At 38.2% G+C, this 17,614-nt stretch overlaps 5 protein-coding genes across 5 annotated transcripts; 3 read left to right on the forward strand and 2 right to left on the reverse strand.

The window, feature by feature from the left end:
• Positions 1-734: 734 nt before the first annotated feature.
• On the reverse strand, positions 735-3,850 carry LOC136249617 (ankyrin repeat and protein kinase domain-containing protein 1-like). The gene is made up of 6 exons (XM_066041683.1): positions 3,704-3,850; positions 2,461-2,565; positions 1,731-1,829; positions 1,408-1,506; positions 1,201-1,302; positions 735-899 (listed from the first exon to the last, which is right to left on the reverse strand). The coding sequence occupies exons 1-6, from the start codon at positions 3,752-3,754 to the stop codon at positions 852-854; spliced, it is 504 nt and encodes a 167-aa protein (XP_065897755.1). The 5' UTR covers positions 3,755-3,850; the 3' UTR covers positions 735-851.
• Positions 3,810-10,196, forward strand: LOC136249613 (putative leucine-rich repeat-containing protein DDB_G0290503). Its single transcript, XM_066041679.1, has 5 exons — positions 3,810-3,931; positions 3,996-4,113; positions 8,498-9,475; positions 9,870-9,969; positions 10,018-10,196. The coding sequence occupies exons 1-5, from the start codon at positions 3,862-3,864 to the stop codon at positions 10,135-10,137; spliced, it is 1,386 nt and encodes a 461-aa protein (XP_065897751.1). The 5' UTR covers positions 3,810-3,861; the 3' UTR covers positions 10,138-10,196.
• LOC136249616 (DNA-directed RNA polymerase III subunit RPC7-like) lies at positions 10,109-10,770 on the reverse strand. The gene has a single exon (XM_066041682.1). It carries the CDS (start codon positions 10,731-10,733, stop codon positions 10,170-10,172), a length of 564 nt encoding a protein of 187 aa, XP_065897754.1. The 5' UTR covers positions 10,734-10,770; the 3' UTR covers positions 10,109-10,169.
• On the forward strand, positions 10,743-12,282 carry LOC136249614 (epidermal retinol dehydrogenase 2-like). Its single transcript, XM_066041680.1, has 4 exons — positions 10,743-11,275; positions 11,331-11,572; positions 11,629-11,754; positions 12,137-12,282. The coding sequence occupies exons 1-4, from the start codon at positions 10,823-10,825 to the stop codon at positions 12,228-12,230; spliced, it is 915 nt and encodes a 304-aa protein (XP_065897752.1). The 5' UTR covers positions 10,743-10,822; the 3' UTR covers positions 12,231-12,282.
• A 1,037-nt stretch (positions 12,283-13,319) lies between these two features.
• Positions 13,320-16,933, forward strand: LOC136249619 (epidermal retinol dehydrogenase 2-like). The gene is made up of 4 exons (XM_066041686.1): positions 13,320-13,820; positions 16,295-16,536; positions 16,601-16,726; positions 16,775-16,933. The coding sequence occupies exons 1-4, from the start codon at positions 13,368-13,370 to the stop codon at positions 16,866-16,868; spliced, it is 915 nt and encodes a 304-aa protein (XP_065897758.1). The 5' UTR covers positions 13,320-13,367; the 3' UTR covers positions 16,869-16,933.
• The last annotated feature ends 681 nt before the right edge of the window (positions 16,934-17,614 follow it).

Here is a 17,614-nt window from a genome sequence, read left to right on the forward strand (position 1 = left end):
ACGGGTTTCCTCTGTTTCCTTCTATCTCCACTTTTCTTTTCAGCGCTTTGCTCCCGTACAGGTGTGACAGGCGGTGAATCCAACAGTAACAATATTGAGGAACTAGGATTCATCACAAAACGGACGAGATTAAAGCGAAACTACACACGGTGCAACTCAACTGCAGCACATAAAAAAACTAGCGTATCAGAGGCGTGCCTGATGGGGGAATCCCGCGCGCGCTTTAAATAAAAATCAAGGATTGGACGAAATTGTTGTCGTGAAGAACTGAACGCGGTCCACTTCCCTCCACTAAGTTTAGAGCGCCATTATAGTACTGTGAGTGTTTCATTGGTTGTGTTGTGGAGACTACGGCGGGCACCGTAAACTAACTCCGTGAGTGTCGGGTGTCAGCAAGCACGGCCTCTACTTACCATTAACAGTTAGTTCCATTTGATACGGCCGCAATACTTGCATTTTAATATTTCAGTGTATTGTAAGTGATGGAAGTGCACAGCTGACAATTTGCAGAAGCCATTAAATGGTTTTGTACAAAAAAATCAACCCAATCCGCCTCAATTAATCATTGACAATTTGTTTACAATCAGCTGATTGACTTGCTGTATAACTTTGCTAATTTTGTTGTCGTGTCAGTTGTACAAAGAACTACCTATAACAGATTGTGGAGGATGAGTGATGTTAAAGACTTGATGGATTATTTGTCAATGTTTTCTGTTTTGTCTAGAAGTCCAACATTAATTTTATTAAGACACCAATATAGCTGATCAGACACACCAGGATATTACAAGTTGAAATATGAAAACAGAATATGATGATTGAAAGTGCTATATATTGTGTTGTTTACAATCACGTCATTTGGCGTTATCTTTCATCATCTTCTCAACCTTTTCTTTGAGTTCCTGAAATGACACAAGAGATTTCAAGATTACATTTCCAAACAGGATGTGATTCATTCAGCTAATGTATGCCATCAAAAATTTTTAATGATAGACTTCATGGGCTTACACCAAACAAATGGCATTGTGAAAATCCCATGTGTCCTAATATTTCACTATTACATATTCTACATCTTATCATAATGACTGTATGCTTTCATGCTTGTCGTGTTTAGTAAACAGAAACAGTATTTAATGAGTCTGAAAACCAAAGTCTGTGATAGTTAATGGTTAAGGTTCATATCATTAAACTGCCATAGCTTACCATGTCAAGCTGTGAAATATCGATGTGACGTGCAGCCACAAGGAAATCAACAATGTTGTATTTGTTCTCCTTGACTGCCAGGTGTAATGGACTATCACTATTCTATATACAATAAAATGTATTCATAAAGGATACAACACAGCTTTATTGTGTAATCTCTGAATATCATATAGTCCCTGTATAATTGGATTTACAGTTCTCACTAACTTGATCTAGAGCATAAACATTAGCTCCACTTGATAAAAGTAATTTTATTACTTCAACATGTCCCATCTCTGCTGCCACGTGCAATGGTGTTTTGAGACGCTATAAAAGGATACATACAATTGTTGAAACCACAACAGTAACAAACACAAGTACCCATGCTTATGAATAAAATCTTACATTTACAGGTAAGTTAAAGTACTAATGATGCAAATATTAGTTGCCTCATATAGTACAGGGTTTAAAGTACAGTATTGACAACCACATAATACAATCAACTAAACCACACTATTCAATATTATAACAACAGAAAGTCACATATGTACCTGACTCTTGATTTCAGTATCAGCTCCACGTGATAGCAATGTCTCTACGATCTCCAACTTGTCTAGCTCTACTGCCAAGTGTAGTGGTGACCAATTATACTATGTGGTAAAAGTTTATAAGAACAAGTGAGCAACACAGACTTAAATATTTGTACTGCTACATTCAATGTGTAGTGTACCTCCCACTTATGCGAAAGTTGCTAAATGGATTCCATACAAGTTGATATATACAAACATTACACCACCAAACTTCTTTACATAGACCTGCAAGTGGTTGACTGCACTTGCAGTCAATGTGGTGACATGCATAGATTCGATTTTATGTTCAATTACTGACTCATTCATAATAAAAGGCCGAAAACAGGACACCTGAAATTGAACTCTCCTTCACATTCCACTGTTCTACACAGGTATTGCTAGTAGGATACTCTCCTCAATACTGGAGAGGCAGAACTGCTACCAAACATATTTAAATACACTGAAGTAGACTGTACAGTTTCTAGAAAATCTAAAGATATATTCCACAAAAAAAAAATCTGGTTTAGTACTGAATTCTCAAAGTAAAATTCCAGGCTCTATCTTCGGTTTCCAGTGCCTTACTGGTAAAGTAGACAATAACATCTCTTGTTATACATGTAACATCTCTTGTTATACATGTAACAATTATTTTAATGAACAAAAAGCAATACTTGTGGTTGGTTATAGGGTATTTTATAATCAATCAACTCACATCAGTCAAGTAGCAATTGATATCAATGTTTGCATTAATGAGTGCTTCTTGTATATCTGTCACACTGTTCAACTCAATTGCCTTCCATATCTTATCTCGTTCTTCCTGTGTAGAAATAGTGTGTACACAAAACACTCTAATTGAACAGTCACTATTTCTACAAGTGGGTAGTGTGTCACTGACATGTATGCATAAATGCACTTTAGTACACAAAGAGGTAGTAGATATATGTAGAGCCCTCTACCTAGTTCGGTGACACTCCAATATATTCTGTACTCCGATCTTCTGTTTTTCATCAGTGCTCACATGTATTTCCAAGATTTAACCATTATTTCATCTGATTAACCAAATGTTGAGGATGTGCAGTTCAGTTTTCAAGATTGCTGCACTCATACCGTAGCTACGTAGCACATTGTAGTGTGCAGTGAAGTAAGAAGTTGATCTTCGAGTGGAACTGATCACGTAGCGAAGGAAAACTATATGTAGCTATGTCTAAAGAGGAGAGTTGCCAAACTAGCTATGTTGAGTTAGCCAAGTTAGCAAATTGCTTGCTATACAGAGGGGATAATGGATAATGGTAAGACCACTCCAAATTAATTCTCTGTTCCCCATCCACCACCCACATCTGGTTACTGTCAGCTCTAAATATTCCATTATTCTGTACTCTTCCAATATTTTCTGGTTATTCTTGCACACTGACAGGCTCAGTAAAAGCTATCTTGAAACAGTGTCAGCAGTGCTATCACATCGGCACAGACTTCATATTTGTGTTATTTTGCAACTTAAAAAAAACAAGCTTAAGCATGCTTTTATGAAGCTTTTTACGGTTGTGCCAGGCAAATAAAAGCTGTCAATATTATAATGGAATTGACCACCCGCCCACACGCAAATGTGCCTGAGTCCAGGACGGGAAACAGAGAATTTATTTAGAGTGGCCTAATGACCTGCCTGCTACATTTAGAATTTTCTGATGAAAAACAGTTGAAATTTGCATTGGAAAACAATTTTAACTGATACTTTAACATGAACATGATTTTACTAAAGAATCAATTGGAATTTTTAGTAAAAGATGTAAAGTCTTATTGACCAAGATTGGAGTACAGGATATATTGCCACCCCCAGTCCCGCCCCATACAACGGGAGGTGTGGTCGGGGGAGAGACTACCTACCCCTTTCAGCTCTTCTACTGCTCACGTGATTTGGACACAAGGACATAACGGTACTACAATTGCAACTAATTTACTTGCATTAGCTCAGAATATTCCTTCCTTTTCGAAACTCCATCAGTAGCCATTTTTTTCTGAACCCTATTTTCCACCCGTACACCTATCAATATCTATCTGTGCGTTAATAAGGGCGCTCACGTGAATATTGTAGGTTTGCGCGCTTCCTTGTTCGTAGATGGACATATCTGATGATTTCTCCAAGTACGTACAGCTGATGCGAAAGGCCCATGAAAGTCAGATTGATGGTGAGCTGTAGTTTAGGTACACACTGTGTTATTAAATACTAAAATCTTGTGTGCCACGTACTAGCTGTAAAAGATGAAGGAGAGAAATGGAGACAACTCTACGAGAAAGAACACAGCGTTGCGTCCAGCTTAAAGCAAGAAATGAATAACTTGCAGCAACAATTGAATGTAGAAGTAGAAAAGTAAGTCGTGGGGAATGAGAGTGGTCACTTCGACTCACTTGGTGTATCAGCTGTTTAGTGGGCGTGGTAAAATTTTAGGTTACAGTATACACCAGTTTGAGTACTGAAACTGAGCGAGCATGTTTGATGTGCTGTTATTATGGTTTAGATGGCAGACAACTAATGTTATTATGGTTTAGACACTACACATGGTGGACAACTTTGCAACTGCCACCAAAAATTAATTAGTGAATAAGGTCTATAGAGAGGAGGGTGGATACATTTTAGCAAGAGCGCATCAAATCCTATGGACAAGGGAGCATGTAACTCTGCAAACAGCAAAATTCAAACATGGCTGCTATGTGCTATACAAAGTAACTTGGTAAAATTCCTTAGTAGGACATTATACAGAGATGTACGCTCGAGTATGTCACATTACTGGCATCACTGAAACAAAGTCAAGTGGTGTGACGTAAGAATAGTAGCACAGGCTAGCCTTTCTATATTCACAATAGAATTAATTTGACCATTGTAAAGTTATTTTTCAGCTTGACGGCCACCTATCAAAGCCAGCTAGCTTGGTTGCATTCACAGAATACAGTGGGAATATGATGAAGTGGCAGTTCATTGTGCACAACCCTAGGATGGTGAAACCAATGATATAGAAAGGCTAGACGCCATGTTTGACGTCTAGCCTTTCTATGATATCATTGGACGCCATGATGCCATGTTTGAATTCTGCCTGTTGTATTGGCAGTGTACAGAGTTACATGCTCTCTTGTCCATAGGATGCACTCCTGATTTTAATTAAGCGCTACATAAAATTATTGCTTTAATTACATAGTTCTGCTTGGTATATATTTCATGTGAGCCTCAGTAGTTGTTTGTACAAAATTAGCAAACAGTGGTGTTTACTGGGTAACTGGATTGAGTTTCAAGTAAGCTTTACAACGGAACACCTGTTTGCTTTTCAAAACCCTAACCCTTTAGGTTAAGGAAATGTTGATATGTCACACACATGGTACACAATATAATTGCCTCAGCTCCTTGCATGCCAGATGAATCAACGATAAACTTTGCTTTGTTTCTCCTTAACATCACTTGACACACTATGAATAAAACATTTGTGACTAAAAGAGGGATTAAATGTCCACATGCCATTACTGAAATAGTGAAGCGGCCGTTATGCTTCTATGTTCAGTCAGTATTACAAACTAAGAGAAGGACCTTTGCAATCAATCAGTCACAACAGAAAACTTGGACGATTCACAGAACTATTAGGCATGCCGCTTGTTTCCAATCAATCCTGTATATCTATGATTACTGAGCTCTGTGGGAAATTCCCTACATTGGCATATTATCACAGTTTGTTACCAAAATAGAGATTTTTCTGTGTTTAGTACCATCATTCACATATCTGGTTTTATTGCTTGGATCCCTAATTGCACTGGTTTGTTTAGTTGTGCATACACATGTCCTACCTCTTCTGAGGCTTAGCTATTAGGCACATAAACCAGCTGGGAGATATGTATTAAGGCGGACGAAGCTTTGAGTTCAAAAGTTAAGTAAACTTCTAATTATATAAAACTATCCTTCGAAGCTTCGTAATGCACTCATAGCGTATGAAAAGAATTACGAATAAACATTGTTTTCTTTATTGCAACTGCTTATTCATCTTGCACAATTGATGTTCGTCTCTTTGTGATTGATCTTCATGTGCCATACCCACTTTTAAACCACGATTGATGTTGGTCTCTTTGTGATCAATCTTCATGTGCCATGTCCACTTTTTTAAAACCATTGCAGTTTAGCTTGCTACTGTAGACTAGTTGTAACATTATATCACCTTATAAAGTGATAGATAATGCATGGAAAACGTCCTTTTAGCCATTAGTAGTGTTTGCCTATGCATGATTGCAGTATAGTGGACACACCTATTTGCAATTGATCAATTACACTGCTGCTATGCATTTTCCAAATGCTAAGAAAGATGTGCATAAATGCAAGAAAACCTGGCTAACACCAAAGCGTCAAATGTTCAAACATTTTATTAATAAACATTTGAAAGTAAATTTTAAGCTTCATCCCAGCCCTAATATGCATAAGCCATTTATCACTGTCTCAGCAAAAACCCGACTTGTTCACACAAACATGTGTATTGAGAAAATCGAAATTTGTGACCCAGTCTGGGAAAACTGGGCTTATCGCCTATTTAAAAGTATGGAGAAATGCTGGTTTTAAGTATTTAGTGTGTTGTAGTTCGCCAATGGTTGAAGCTATGTGTACCAAATTTTCACACGTTTTACACCAATTCCTTACCTTCCACAGCATCCACTGTGCAAGTAGCCAACAACTAAGTTTCCCACCATTTTAGATAGTTCGAGGTTGACTGTATCAGGCGAGCCGCAAAATGGGTGGGAGGCAGGGGGCCTGGAAGGCGGGCAAGATGGTGTTCAAAAATTGAAAAGGAAGGCGTAGGGATGAATTAGGCCAAGGTTTGGGCCATTGAGGTCTCAAAATGAAAGGAAATTCACAGCAGAGGTACTTATTCAACACCACAGAGCTGTACAGCCACGTACAGTCATCCCCAGGCTGACCAGAGCTCCATTAAGTCCCCACACCGCACGTACGGATCGCCACTGGGCTTGGGAAAAGCATCCAGCAAAACCAGACCACTCAAGTCTAGTTGATTTTGATTGTGGAATTAGATAGTTTATTCATGTAGCTTTGTGTCCTGGGTGAAAAATCGAATCTGCTGACATGGGCGATAAGACCGGTTTTAAAATAATTCGTAAAATTAACGCATGCTACAAAGAAAAATACGAAAGTTTTTATCAGGCCAGTACTCAAAGAAGGAAGACTCAAATCACTTAAAACTATATACCATCTTATTCACCTGCTCATGGAGAGTTTGAAATCTTTGTTTCGTTTCTGTAGCTTCAACAGTATGTGTGTCACGTGCATTTGTTTACGATGTGGTAAATGTACACAAGATCGTAATCATTTCTTCTACAAACCGCTTTCATATCCACATGCGCAAGTGTCCACAGGGCTAACACTATACCTTGGCTGATGTGCTAATCCAAGGTGAACATTTTAAGCTAAATTGCAACGTTGTAGACTAATCCAAACGGAAGTTATGGCTGCAAATGTAAGCACCTGCAGTTTTATTTTCAGTATAGTCGCTGTACAAATCGATTATCTTACTCTTCTTACTGTCTAGTGCTATAATTTCAAAACTACACACCACAGAAGGCTGAAACTTTGGTGATTCATTCCTTGGACACTGCAGATAATGCTGAGTGAATTTTTTTTTTTAATTGTGCAAACAAGTCGGGTTTTTGCTGAGACAGTCACATTTAGCAGTAGTACTGAAGCATAGCACATCTCAATCTGCATAATGAAAATGACCTCTTCGTGTTTTTGTTTGTTTTGCTTTAACCATGGACAATAAACTGTGAATTAACTTTGCTTGTCTGTATATCTGTCTACTGAGCTGTATTTGGAAGCCTGAACTAACCCAATGCAAATTTTGCTAGACAAAAGATTTTACTATTTCTTTTTGGTCCCAGTTTTGATCACAAAGTAATTTGGCCATCATCTATATACCTGCTATGGTACTGTACTGACGAATGAAAGCATAGTGAGTAAAACTGCCAATTTTTTACCCCATAGCTATTGACAAAAATAATCTGCCTTCCTTCTATTTCAGTGCTTGCCGGAGGAGATTGGAAGTCTAATAAGTCCTATGAGATTATTTTGTGTTAATTACATTTTTGAGATTGTTTTTCTGGAGGCTTTGTAGTTTCCAAGTAGAGCACACACCACTACAGTCTTTGTGAAGTACGCTGTGTATGATGACTTGTTGGGTGTTCATTCATACAGTTTTCTTGATGGAGTCTCCTCTCTGTCAAAACATTTACTGGCACAAGATCTCGTGTGATTTAACTATAATTACCACACGTGACTTCTGCTGGTGCGCAAGAACTATTAGAACCTGTGTACTTGTCATGATGTGCTGTGTGGGTTATGTCACTGTTCTCTTTTTGTGTGTTTACATCTTCAGCTTTCACTGTTTAGTACTAAATCTCATTTTCAGTATATTGTAGGGATGCTGCAATAGTTGTGACATACGACATATAATCCCACGACATAGTATGTTATGGTCCATTTATGTCATGACATAGAAATCGCACACAAATTTGGCTACGTACAAAATTGAATATTAGGTGTTAAACACTTGAAAGTATTGATGTTTTGTGGAAATTCACCAAAAGGAAATGCTAAGTGTTTTTTTTTCTTTCTTCTAGAGCAAGTTTATGTTGTGACGTAGTATATCATGACATAAATAGGACACAAAAATTCTATGTCATGGCATCCCTAATATTTTGTGACCTTTTTGTAGGTTAAAAAAGCTGCTGAACATTGCTAACACAAAAATTGCTGAGAAAGACAAAATTATTGCTGAAAAGGACAAACTAATTGTTGAGAAGGACAGGGTGTTATCCCAGTTGACATCAGAGAGTGCTAGTGTGAATGAGGCAATGCCAAATGGATTACGACATCCTCAGCATGACAATGGTAGCACATCTCCATCTTTACTGGAGGATGTGTCTCCTTTTACAGCCAAAAGAACTTCTGGAGACAATAATGTTAAATGGAACAAAAGAAAGAAAAGAAAGCGATCTAAGCAATCAAAGAGATTTAAGCAAATAACCTTAACCCAACACCAAAGTACACGTCTTTCATTGTCATTAAGGAAAAATGATCGTTCAATAAATGTTATACCACAGTCACCTATAATTGATCTGAGTACCATCTCTTCTGACGAGGAGGAACAGGATAAACCAGTTAGTGATGATGATACCACAGATGAGTATAGCTCTAGTAATGACTTTGTAAATCAAAGCTTGATCAACCAGGATCATGGTGGTGCAGTCAATGGTTATACCACTGTTAGTCAGGATCAGGGAAGTCAAGATAGTCAGAATTATGATACAGCTAGCCAAAGTCTTGAGAATGATGGTAACATGACAAGTCAAGAGTTTATTCCATTAGATCAAGATCATGGTCCAAGTCAAGATAACGACTTGACTACTGTTCATAGCTTTACAAGGAATGGTAGCATCAGAGCAAATCATACTAATGTTTTTATTAGTCAAGACAGTATTTATAATCTGACTCGTGGAGTAGCAAGTCAAGGTCATTCCATAAGTCAGGGAAACTCTTCTGTTCATGGTGAAGCAAATCATAATTTGACTAACAGGAATCAAGACTTGGACTATACATTTGCACCTGAAGTAGCAACTAATGTTGAACCTCACACAATGAGTCAAAACTCAACAGACAGTCAAGATCAAAGCCAACAACACAACAATCAAAGGTAAATCATAATTGTACACTTGACATTGTAAAATACTGTTCAGTGGAATCTGTCAATTAGGTCACCTCTTTAAAATTTTTAAACTAAAAGGAGTGTAGAAATAGCTCTCTTATTCTACTGTTCACTTATCTTCTTAAAACTCACTGTGGCTGTAAGCAAACTATGCCGTTCACTGAGATCATACCCCTAACTTGCATACATTCTTGCTAGGAATATTTTAGCTTATTTTTTAAAATGAAAATTATTTTATCAACTTATAAGGTTGCAAAACACCTAATCATAAGTTTGACAAAAGTGTGTTAATGCATCCAACTGCAGAAAATGCAAGGTGACCAGATCAGATGGTTTTCACTGTAGTTGTTAGGTGCTACATGTATCATGGATTTTTTTACAGAGAGCAAAGCAAATCAACAAGTTTCAAGTATGTGGCCACTGTTCGTAAAAGAAGTGACCGACAGAAACTAGATGCAGCACCATGCAGAGAATGTGAAGAGGTAACAACACTAACCTTACACTGTTAATCCATTGTTATGTTGATATAGTGGTATGCTGGTGATCCTGCCATGACCAAACAAACTTGTCGACACAGGTTTGTACATCCCCCTGTAAATACCCCTGCAGATTTCTGGAAAATTGGATTTCCTGACACACCAGCAGAATAATTTTTTTTGGTACAAATTTTACTCATAAATTATTAATAACATGGTCCATCGTCAAGATTGTCATCTTCATCACCTCCATAATCTTCACCATCATCAAAATAAGTTAACTGATAATCTCCTTCTTCTTCCTGTTCTTCATCATACAACATTTCTGCTGGCAATTCTTCAGTGGCTGACTCTTCTTCTTCAGAATCTTCACGTAAGTGATCCACTGTGATACCACTATTAGCCTTCTTCAGTTGTCTGGACTTTCGGGTGGTAGTTAAGAGTTCTTTTGGAATTAAAGCAGTGTTCAGTGCACTCTTATCTTGTTTCACTGGTTTTCTGTATCTATCAGAATATCTTTGTATTTTGCAGTTCTGTTTGTCTACTGGTTTAACATAGAATGGTCCGCGTATGATAGAAGTTCTGAACTCTTGCTTGACGCTGAGTAGATAATTGTCCAATTCATTGCTCCTGAATGGTAGAGGATTTCTTTCGAGGTTGGGGAATAAAGGGGGCGGTTGTAGAATTGCTGGAGGCGCTTCTCCAGGTCCTAGTCCAATTTGCTGCAAGTGAAAAGCCTGTCCTCGTCCACGCCCTCTCCCTCTGCTCATCCCTAATAAATACCCACTGGAAAAAACAATCGAAAGTTCACGATTGATCACGTGCTCGAACGTAGCTGCAAAAGAAGCACTGAGAAGTCATGAACAAGTTTTTGATTTTCCTCACCGATCAGCTAAAGATATGGTACCATCTCTTCACAGCCTTTTTAGGCTTGTTCCTACCGTCTAGGAGGAAAGATGTCTCGAAAGAGATCGTACTTATAACTGGTGCAGGCAGCGGGATTGGACGAGCGCTGTCACTCAAGTTTGCTAACCTGGGCTCCACGGTAATCTTGTGGGATATCAACAAGAGCGCAAGTGACGCGGTAGCTGATGAAATTAACAGCAAATCACCCAACAAAGCTTTCTCCTACAAGTGTGACTGTAGCAAGAAAGAAGAGGTGTACAGGGTAGCAGAAAATGTTAAGAAAGATGTTGGAGATGTTACCATACTCGTCAACAATGCTGGGATTGTTAGTGGAAATAAAATCCTTGACATTCCAGATGATAAAATTGAGTTGACCTTTCAAGTTAATTCAATTGCTCACTTTTGGGTAAGTGTAGATTTGTGCTATAATTATGATGAAGCTGTTTTTTTTTTTTGTATAGACTATTAAAGCTTTTCTACCAGCAATGAAAAAGAATAATCATGGTCATATTGTCACCATTGCATCTGCAGCTGGGATGTTTGGAAGTTGTGGACTGGTTGACTATTGTGCCTCTAAATATGCTGCAGTTGGGACCCACTCTGCTCTTACTGTTGAATTGTTTGCTGAGAAGATGGATGGAATTCATACCACTTGTGTTTGTCCAACATATATAGATAGTGGGATGTTTGATGGTGTTAAAACGTAAGGACTCCATTCTTTGAAAATATTACACATTTTATGGTCTAATTTCAACATAGAGATCCATGGGTGATGCCAATAATGACGGTGGATTATGCCACGGATAGAATGATGACGGCTATCCTAACTAATCAACATTTATTGATGATGCCAAGAATGTTATACTTGGCTTATTACTTGCAATCGTAAGTGACGTTTAGTCTCATGTCCAGCCGGATCCATGCACATAGCACAAACACCATCTTGAGTTCCTTAGAAGTGTAAATACCAGCTAGCCAACTCGAATTGAGAAGTCAATTTGCAAGTGTTTTAAAATAGAGGGACTTTGTACCTGAGAGGTAGCATTCCATTTTTAATCATTTTTCCTGATGTGTAGTGAGGTCAGTTGGCAGAACACAATTTGACTGATCTTTTCCAGGCAATAAAATTTATAGCTACAGCTGATCGCCTAACCCCTTTGATTGGTTTGTAATTCTGGGCAAGGAACCACCAGATGGTGTTTGTACTCCCAGGTCTAAGTGATGCATTAGGAATCTTCTAATTGTCATGGTTGTATTATCTTTACAGATGTTTACCAATTCCTGTGCAACTTTTGTTGAACAAATGGCTGGGAGGATATCATGCTATGGACACTTTCATAGGAAGAAGGAAACAACAATAATGTTGTTTATTTGTGTATGTGTGACAGGTTTTTATGGATTACACAAAAGGAAGGGTCAAAGTGTTCATAAAACTTTGCATGCAACCCATTGAATGAACTACCTCCACAGCAGTACACTGTATAAGGAGAGTCGCACTTATACGGGAGATGTCAGTACCAAGGATACAGGCACCTACTTTTAAACAAATATTGCAGTGCATAATAGCAGCAGCAATCACTGTAATGTGATTATTTTAAGTAGTAATAAGTATCCAACATAACAATGGTGTACTTCATTCCTCATCACAAGTGTCCAAGTCCCTCATATAGTGACTGTTCTATTAGAGTAGTTAACTGGTTTGTAGGTACCTCTATGCAAGTCTTGGTGGAATGCAATCATTTCATGCATCTGCTCTGTTATACAATTTGCATATCCAAAAATACCTCTGCTCACTGGATGACACATAAAGATATCTCTAATGGTATGTTTCACTTTAAGGTCAGCCGGTCTATATAGGCACACCATTCGTCCAGTATAATATAGTCTTGGAAAATGAAATGCTTGGTTACCTTTGTAACTATAGTTGTCACCCATATGATGTGTAATTACATATTTCCCATGTAGCTACTTTCAAAGATGTGATGAACTGATGATAGTTATTTCATGTTTTTGTATAAGGAAAGCATCAGGGGACACTCAATTTTGAATGAAATCTGTAGTCTCAGCAACGTGTTATAGTTATAAGGAGCTTCATAACATATACAAAGCAGTTCAAGTCAAAGGACAGACAGTCAGTTGATCATGTGAGACAGGTCCAGTATTGCTGGCCCTATAGGGTGAGCTTCCTGTCAGATAGACTGGCCATGAATATAGCAAACTGGCAACATATAGTCAACCCTAACATCCACCGTGCATGGACTGCAATTCAGTAGTTACCAGCAGCGTTAGTGTGTTTTAGCACTATTATATAGAGCTATAGCCATATCTGTCAGAATGCCTACTGGAATGGTTTGTGGAAGTTCAAGTGCATTCTTTCTCAGTTGATTAAACGCTGGGAATTAATTAGTAGTAAAGGATTTCTGTGGCAATATGATTTTTGACTATGCTTTTGCGAAGGGGCGGGCGCCACCAGACTATGCTCAACTCCCGGCACACCAATGAACAAGTTTTTGATTTTCCTCACCGATCAGCTAAAGATATGGTACCATCTCTTCACAGCCTTTTTAGGCTTGTTCCTACCGTCTAGGAGGAAAGATGTCTCGAAAGAGATCGTACTTATAACTGGTGCAGGCAGCGGGATTGGACGAGCGCTGTCACTCAAGTTTGCTAACCTGGGCTCCACGGTAATCTTGTGGGATATCAACAAGAGCGCAAGTGACGCGGTAGCTGATGAAATTAACAGCAAATCACCCAACAAAGCTTTCTCCTACAAGTGTGACTGTAGCAAGAAAGAAGAGGTGTACAGGGTAGCAGAAAATGTTAAGAAAGATGTTGGAGATGTTACCATTCTCGTCAACAATGCTGGGATTGTTAGTGGAAATAGAATCCTTGACATTCCAGATGATAAAATTGAGTTGACTTTTCAAGTTAATTCATTTGCTCACTTTTGGGTAAGCATTTAACTTAGCAATTACATTATGTGATGTAAATACTACAGTGCTGTATGTCACAAAATTGCATGTAGCCACAACTTAGGCTCATGTTCCAGACAATTAGTGTGCGGCAAATAAGCCATCTGGTCACTGTTGCACGCATTCCGTGACCACTGCGACAGAGTCAATCAGATCCCTTTGCTGATTCTGTGACAGAACAAACACCAAATTCTTATAGAGGGATTGCAGTATGACGTATTTTCGTAAAATACTTAACAACCGTTGCTTGTCAGACATTTGTGAGGTACGCGAGTGAAGGCTACAGCCATTCTCAATGGTTCAGTGTAGAATGGAACACGTTCGCTAGGTTAGTCACTAGGATAGCCGTCGTCAAAATTGCACAAAGCGTTAATGTTCACGACTAATCAATGAAAAATTAATATTACACTTAGTGCTAGTTTGTTTCTAACCTTTTCCTAGCTTTTGACAGAGATTTTCTTATTTGGTAAAGCGTGGTGACTAAGTAAGTGTACTCGCCCCATTGCGTACCATTGAAAAGTAAACCTCACAAATGTCAGACTAGCAATGGTTGTTAAGCATTTTTATAATTCGTGCCACAATACTTTTCGAGTGCAAACCCTCTATTATTGTTGTATAAAACTCACAGGATGAGTTTATAAAACACAAATAATTATACAATTAGTTATAGTCTGTGGGGAAGAGGTAAACAGATAAAATGTACTATTAATTGAGGTAATACATTTCATAATTTAATAATAGTTGAGGGTAAAAGTGGATTCAGTAGAGAAAGGAATTGCAAAATGTTGATTGTGTCCACGGGTAGTCAATGAGTGGGATGTGAAAGTTATAGAAGTCTCAGCTAATATTTGTAGACAATTTTAAAAATTTCTCCTTGTTCAAGTGTTGGCCACTAAGTCCATCACAGACTTTATGTAGATGACGTATGTAATTAACATGGATACTGACGCCTTCAAAATGACCTTCTCACTCTGGAAAACTGGGCAAGCACATGGCAAATGGAATTTACAACCCTACTAAATGCATACACCTAACTATTATAAGGAAAAAGAACTACATAAAACATATAACACATCAATGAAGTACGTAGTAAAGCTGTTAAAGCAAAAGCATTTTACAGCGAATACTGGATTTGCCTTCAAGTAAAACTGTTTTTGATTGATCTGTCAAGCAATCCATCATAATAGTTTGCCATTAACTCCATAGTGTGAAAGTTTGTGACACAGTTTTCTGTGTCAAAAGCTTTGGCAAAATCTAAGAAGAGAGCATCAATGTGAGTTCCTGCATCAAGACACTTTTAAAGCTCCAAGTAATTGCGTGTCACATGATCGACCTGTGTGAAAGCCGGACCTCACAGAGGTGACTGACACAATTAAAAATCATCCTTGGCACAAAACAATACTGTGATGCTATCTAATTGCTTTCCCAGTGTTCATGGAAAGTGTGCAACAGTGAACAGACAGTTTATTTGCTGCCCATCACATAATGTGAGACTAGCCACAACTCCCTTCTGTGTCACAAAATGTGTGTATCAATATAGCTTGGCGGTCCAGTGATATGCTGGCGTGCAATTATAGCTTTCAAGCAGAATTTTTAGAATAATTGCGTTCATGAGTAACAATCGGTGGAAGGCTTCTTTTATGAGTGAGATCTTGTTTGTACGTGTGTGGGCTGAAAAGCTGCCAGAAAGATCTAGATTGATAAACCTCACCTCATTAATATTCTGTTTCTAACATCAACCTTTTATAGATGAAAATGATAAGTTACTTAGACTCATTACAGTCAGACCAAATTGGTATGAATACAAGATAATGAAGTTCCACAATGAGAGGTATAATTGGCAGTTCAGCCCTCAGTGATGCATTTGGCAGAAGTTATTCAATGCTGACTGCTCTATTAGAGCATTTTGAGTACAGTGAAAAGGGCTACCTACAGGACTAAATAAGTGGGCTTATTATCGAAGTGGCCCTATTATTAAAAATGCATCCATAGAAGAAAGTAGCCATGGGTTCATTATTTAGGTTTTTCAACAAAACATATAGTTGCTGTACGAGGTGACCTTACTTTCTTTTATGCCTTTATGCCTATTTTAAAGAATCATGTTCATGAGTTGTGAAATGACTACAGCGTAAGAATAATAGATAAATTTTGAGAACTGCTGGAAGGAATATAACCGGTGAAAATTTTGGTCATAATAGGCTCAGACCCATAGCTTGACTACTGTTCTCCAATACAAGTAGTTGTGAAAAGACCATGGCAAACAGTCTTTTTGATTTTAATCAGGTTACAAGGATAGCTCTACATGTGGCCCAGCATTTCTACAACACAGAAGTGATTGTGCTGAAAAATCAAATCTGCAAAAATGGTGTCACGGTATGTGTGCTTTGCACATAGCACACTTCATCATTTAGGGTGTGCTATCACTATAACATATAGGTGTTATCACTCTATAGACTATTAAAGCTTTTCTACCAGCAATGAAAAAGAATAATCATGGTCATATTGTCACCATTGCATCTGCGGCTGGATTGTTCGGAGTTTGTGGACTAGTTGACTATTGTGCCTCCAAACATGCCGCAGTCGGGACCCACTCTGCTCTTACTGTTGAATTGTTTGCTGAGAAGATGGATGGAATTCACACCACTTGTGTTTGTCCGGTATACATAAACACTGGAATGTTTGAAGGTGTCAAGACGTAAGGACTTTCTTCTTTAAAGCATGTGACATTATTGTCAGAATTTCACCATATATATGTATAGTAATCCATGGGTGATGCCAATAATGACGGTGGATTATGCTACAGATAGGATGATGACGGCTGTTCTGACTAACCAACATTTGTTGATGATACCAAAGACACTATACTTGATCTATTACCTACAATCGTGAGTGAATTTTAAATACATCATTATTGTGTTATGCTACACATACAGGTGGATGCCAATTCCTGTACAACTTTTGATTAACAAATGGCTGGGAGGATTTCATAGCATGGATACTTTCATAGGAAGGCAGAAGCAACAATAACATCATCGTATTCTAGTTGTGTTTGTGCATAGCTAACATAATCACAATTACTATGTATTCATCTAGAGATTTGTTAGAAGGTTCTTGTCAAAAGACACGAAATGTTCACTTCAAAATCTGAATGCAGAAAAGTAGTCTAGGCATGCACCGCAGCAGTGAAATTACATGATTAGAATTGAATTAAGTCATGCATTTTGTCACTGCATTCAAGAAACCACTGATGTGATATTAAAATATTATCATCACCAGTCAACCTTTGCTATCTATAATCATGTCATCACACCATCACGTTTCCCCTGAGACCAAGTTAGTACCATAATATGTGCCGTAATATTAAACTGTTCATGAACGACCAATTACAAACAGATGCATATAATTCTACCTTCACAATGTATCAACCATCACTCCTCTTCAAAATCACTGACAGGATTACTGCATGCTAGTTCTTATACATTAGTTGCATGCATACCATTCCAGCATCATTAGCACTAAATGTGTAGTCCCACACATCGCTTAGTTACCAGCCAGCTCAGTTAGTTAGCAGTATGCACACCTTCGGGGAAAAAATATTAATCTGGCATGGGGTAAGTGGAACATACATGAGAGGTGAGCAGTGCATGTCTGACTATAGTTGAGCTGACCACTGCCCCACTATAGTATAGCTCAGTTACTCAGTAAACAAACACAGCACTGACAGTCTCAATGCCACCGGTGCTACTTCTTTGACCCAAAGAACATGTCATCAC

The sequence above is a fragment of the Dysidea avara genome, chromosome 3 (genome assembly GCF_963678975.1).
Source record: "Dysidea avara chromosome 3, odDysAvar1.4, whole genome shotgun sequence".
Classification (NCBI taxonomy): domain Eukaryota; kingdom Metazoa; phylum Porifera; class Demospongiae; order Dictyoceratida; family Dysideidae; genus Dysidea; species Dysidea avara.

Excerpts from the sequence above, each read along its gene's own strand:
- LOC136249617 (XM_066041683.1), bottom strand. The coding sequence starts at position 3,754 with ATGGCTACTGATGGAGTTTCGAAAAGGAAGGAATATTCTGAGCTAATG. Across the intron at positions 2,566-3,703 it reads AATATTCTGAGCTAATGCAA|GAAGAACGAGATAAGATATG; the intron begins GTAAATTAGTTG and ends ATTTCTACACAG. Across the intron at positions 1,303-1,407 it reads ATGTTTATGCTCTAGATCAA|AATAGTGATAGTCCATTACA; the intron begins GTTAGTGAGAAC and ends TATTGTATATAG.
- LOC136249613 (XM_066041679.1), top strand. The coding sequence starts at position 3,862 with ATGGACATATCTGATGATTTCTCCAAGTACGTACAGCTGATGCGAAAG. Across the intron at positions 3,932-3,995 it reads CCATGAAAGTCAGATTGATG|CTGTAAAAGATGAAGGAGAG; the intron begins GTGAGCTGTAGT and ends GCCACGTACTAG. Across the intron at positions 9,476-9,869 it reads CAACAACACAACAATCAAAG|AGAGCAAAGCAAATCAACAA; the intron begins GTAAATCATAAT and ends ATTTTTTTACAG.
- LOC136249616 (XM_066041682.1), bottom strand. The coding sequence starts at position 10,733 with ATGAGCAGAGGGAGAGGGCGTGGACGAGGACAGGCTTTTCACTTGCAG.
- LOC136249614 (XM_066041680.1), top strand. The coding sequence starts at position 10,823 with ATGAACAAGTTTTTGATTTTCCTCACCGATCAGCTAAAGATATGGTAC. Across the intron at positions 11,276-11,330 it reads ATTCAATTGCTCACTTTTGG|ACTATTAAAGCTTTTCTACC; the intron begins GTAAGTGTAGAT and ends TTTTTTGTATAG. Across the intron at positions 11,755-12,136 it reads TTGGCTTATTACTTGCAATC|ATGTTTACCAATTCCTGTGC; the intron begins GTAAGTGACGTT and ends TTATCTTTACAG.
- LOC136249619 (XM_066041686.1), top strand. The coding sequence starts at position 13,368 with ATGAACAAGTTTTTGATTTTCCTCACCGATCAGCTAAAGATATGGTAC. Across the intron at positions 16,537-16,600 it reads ATGTTTGAAGGTGTCAAGAC|TAATCCATGGGTGATGCCAA; the intron begins GTAAGGACTTTC and ends ATATATGTATAG. Across the intron at positions 16,727-16,774 it reads TTGATCTATTACCTACAATC|GTGGATGCCAATTCCTGTAC; the intron begins GTGAGTGAATTT and ends CTACACATACAG.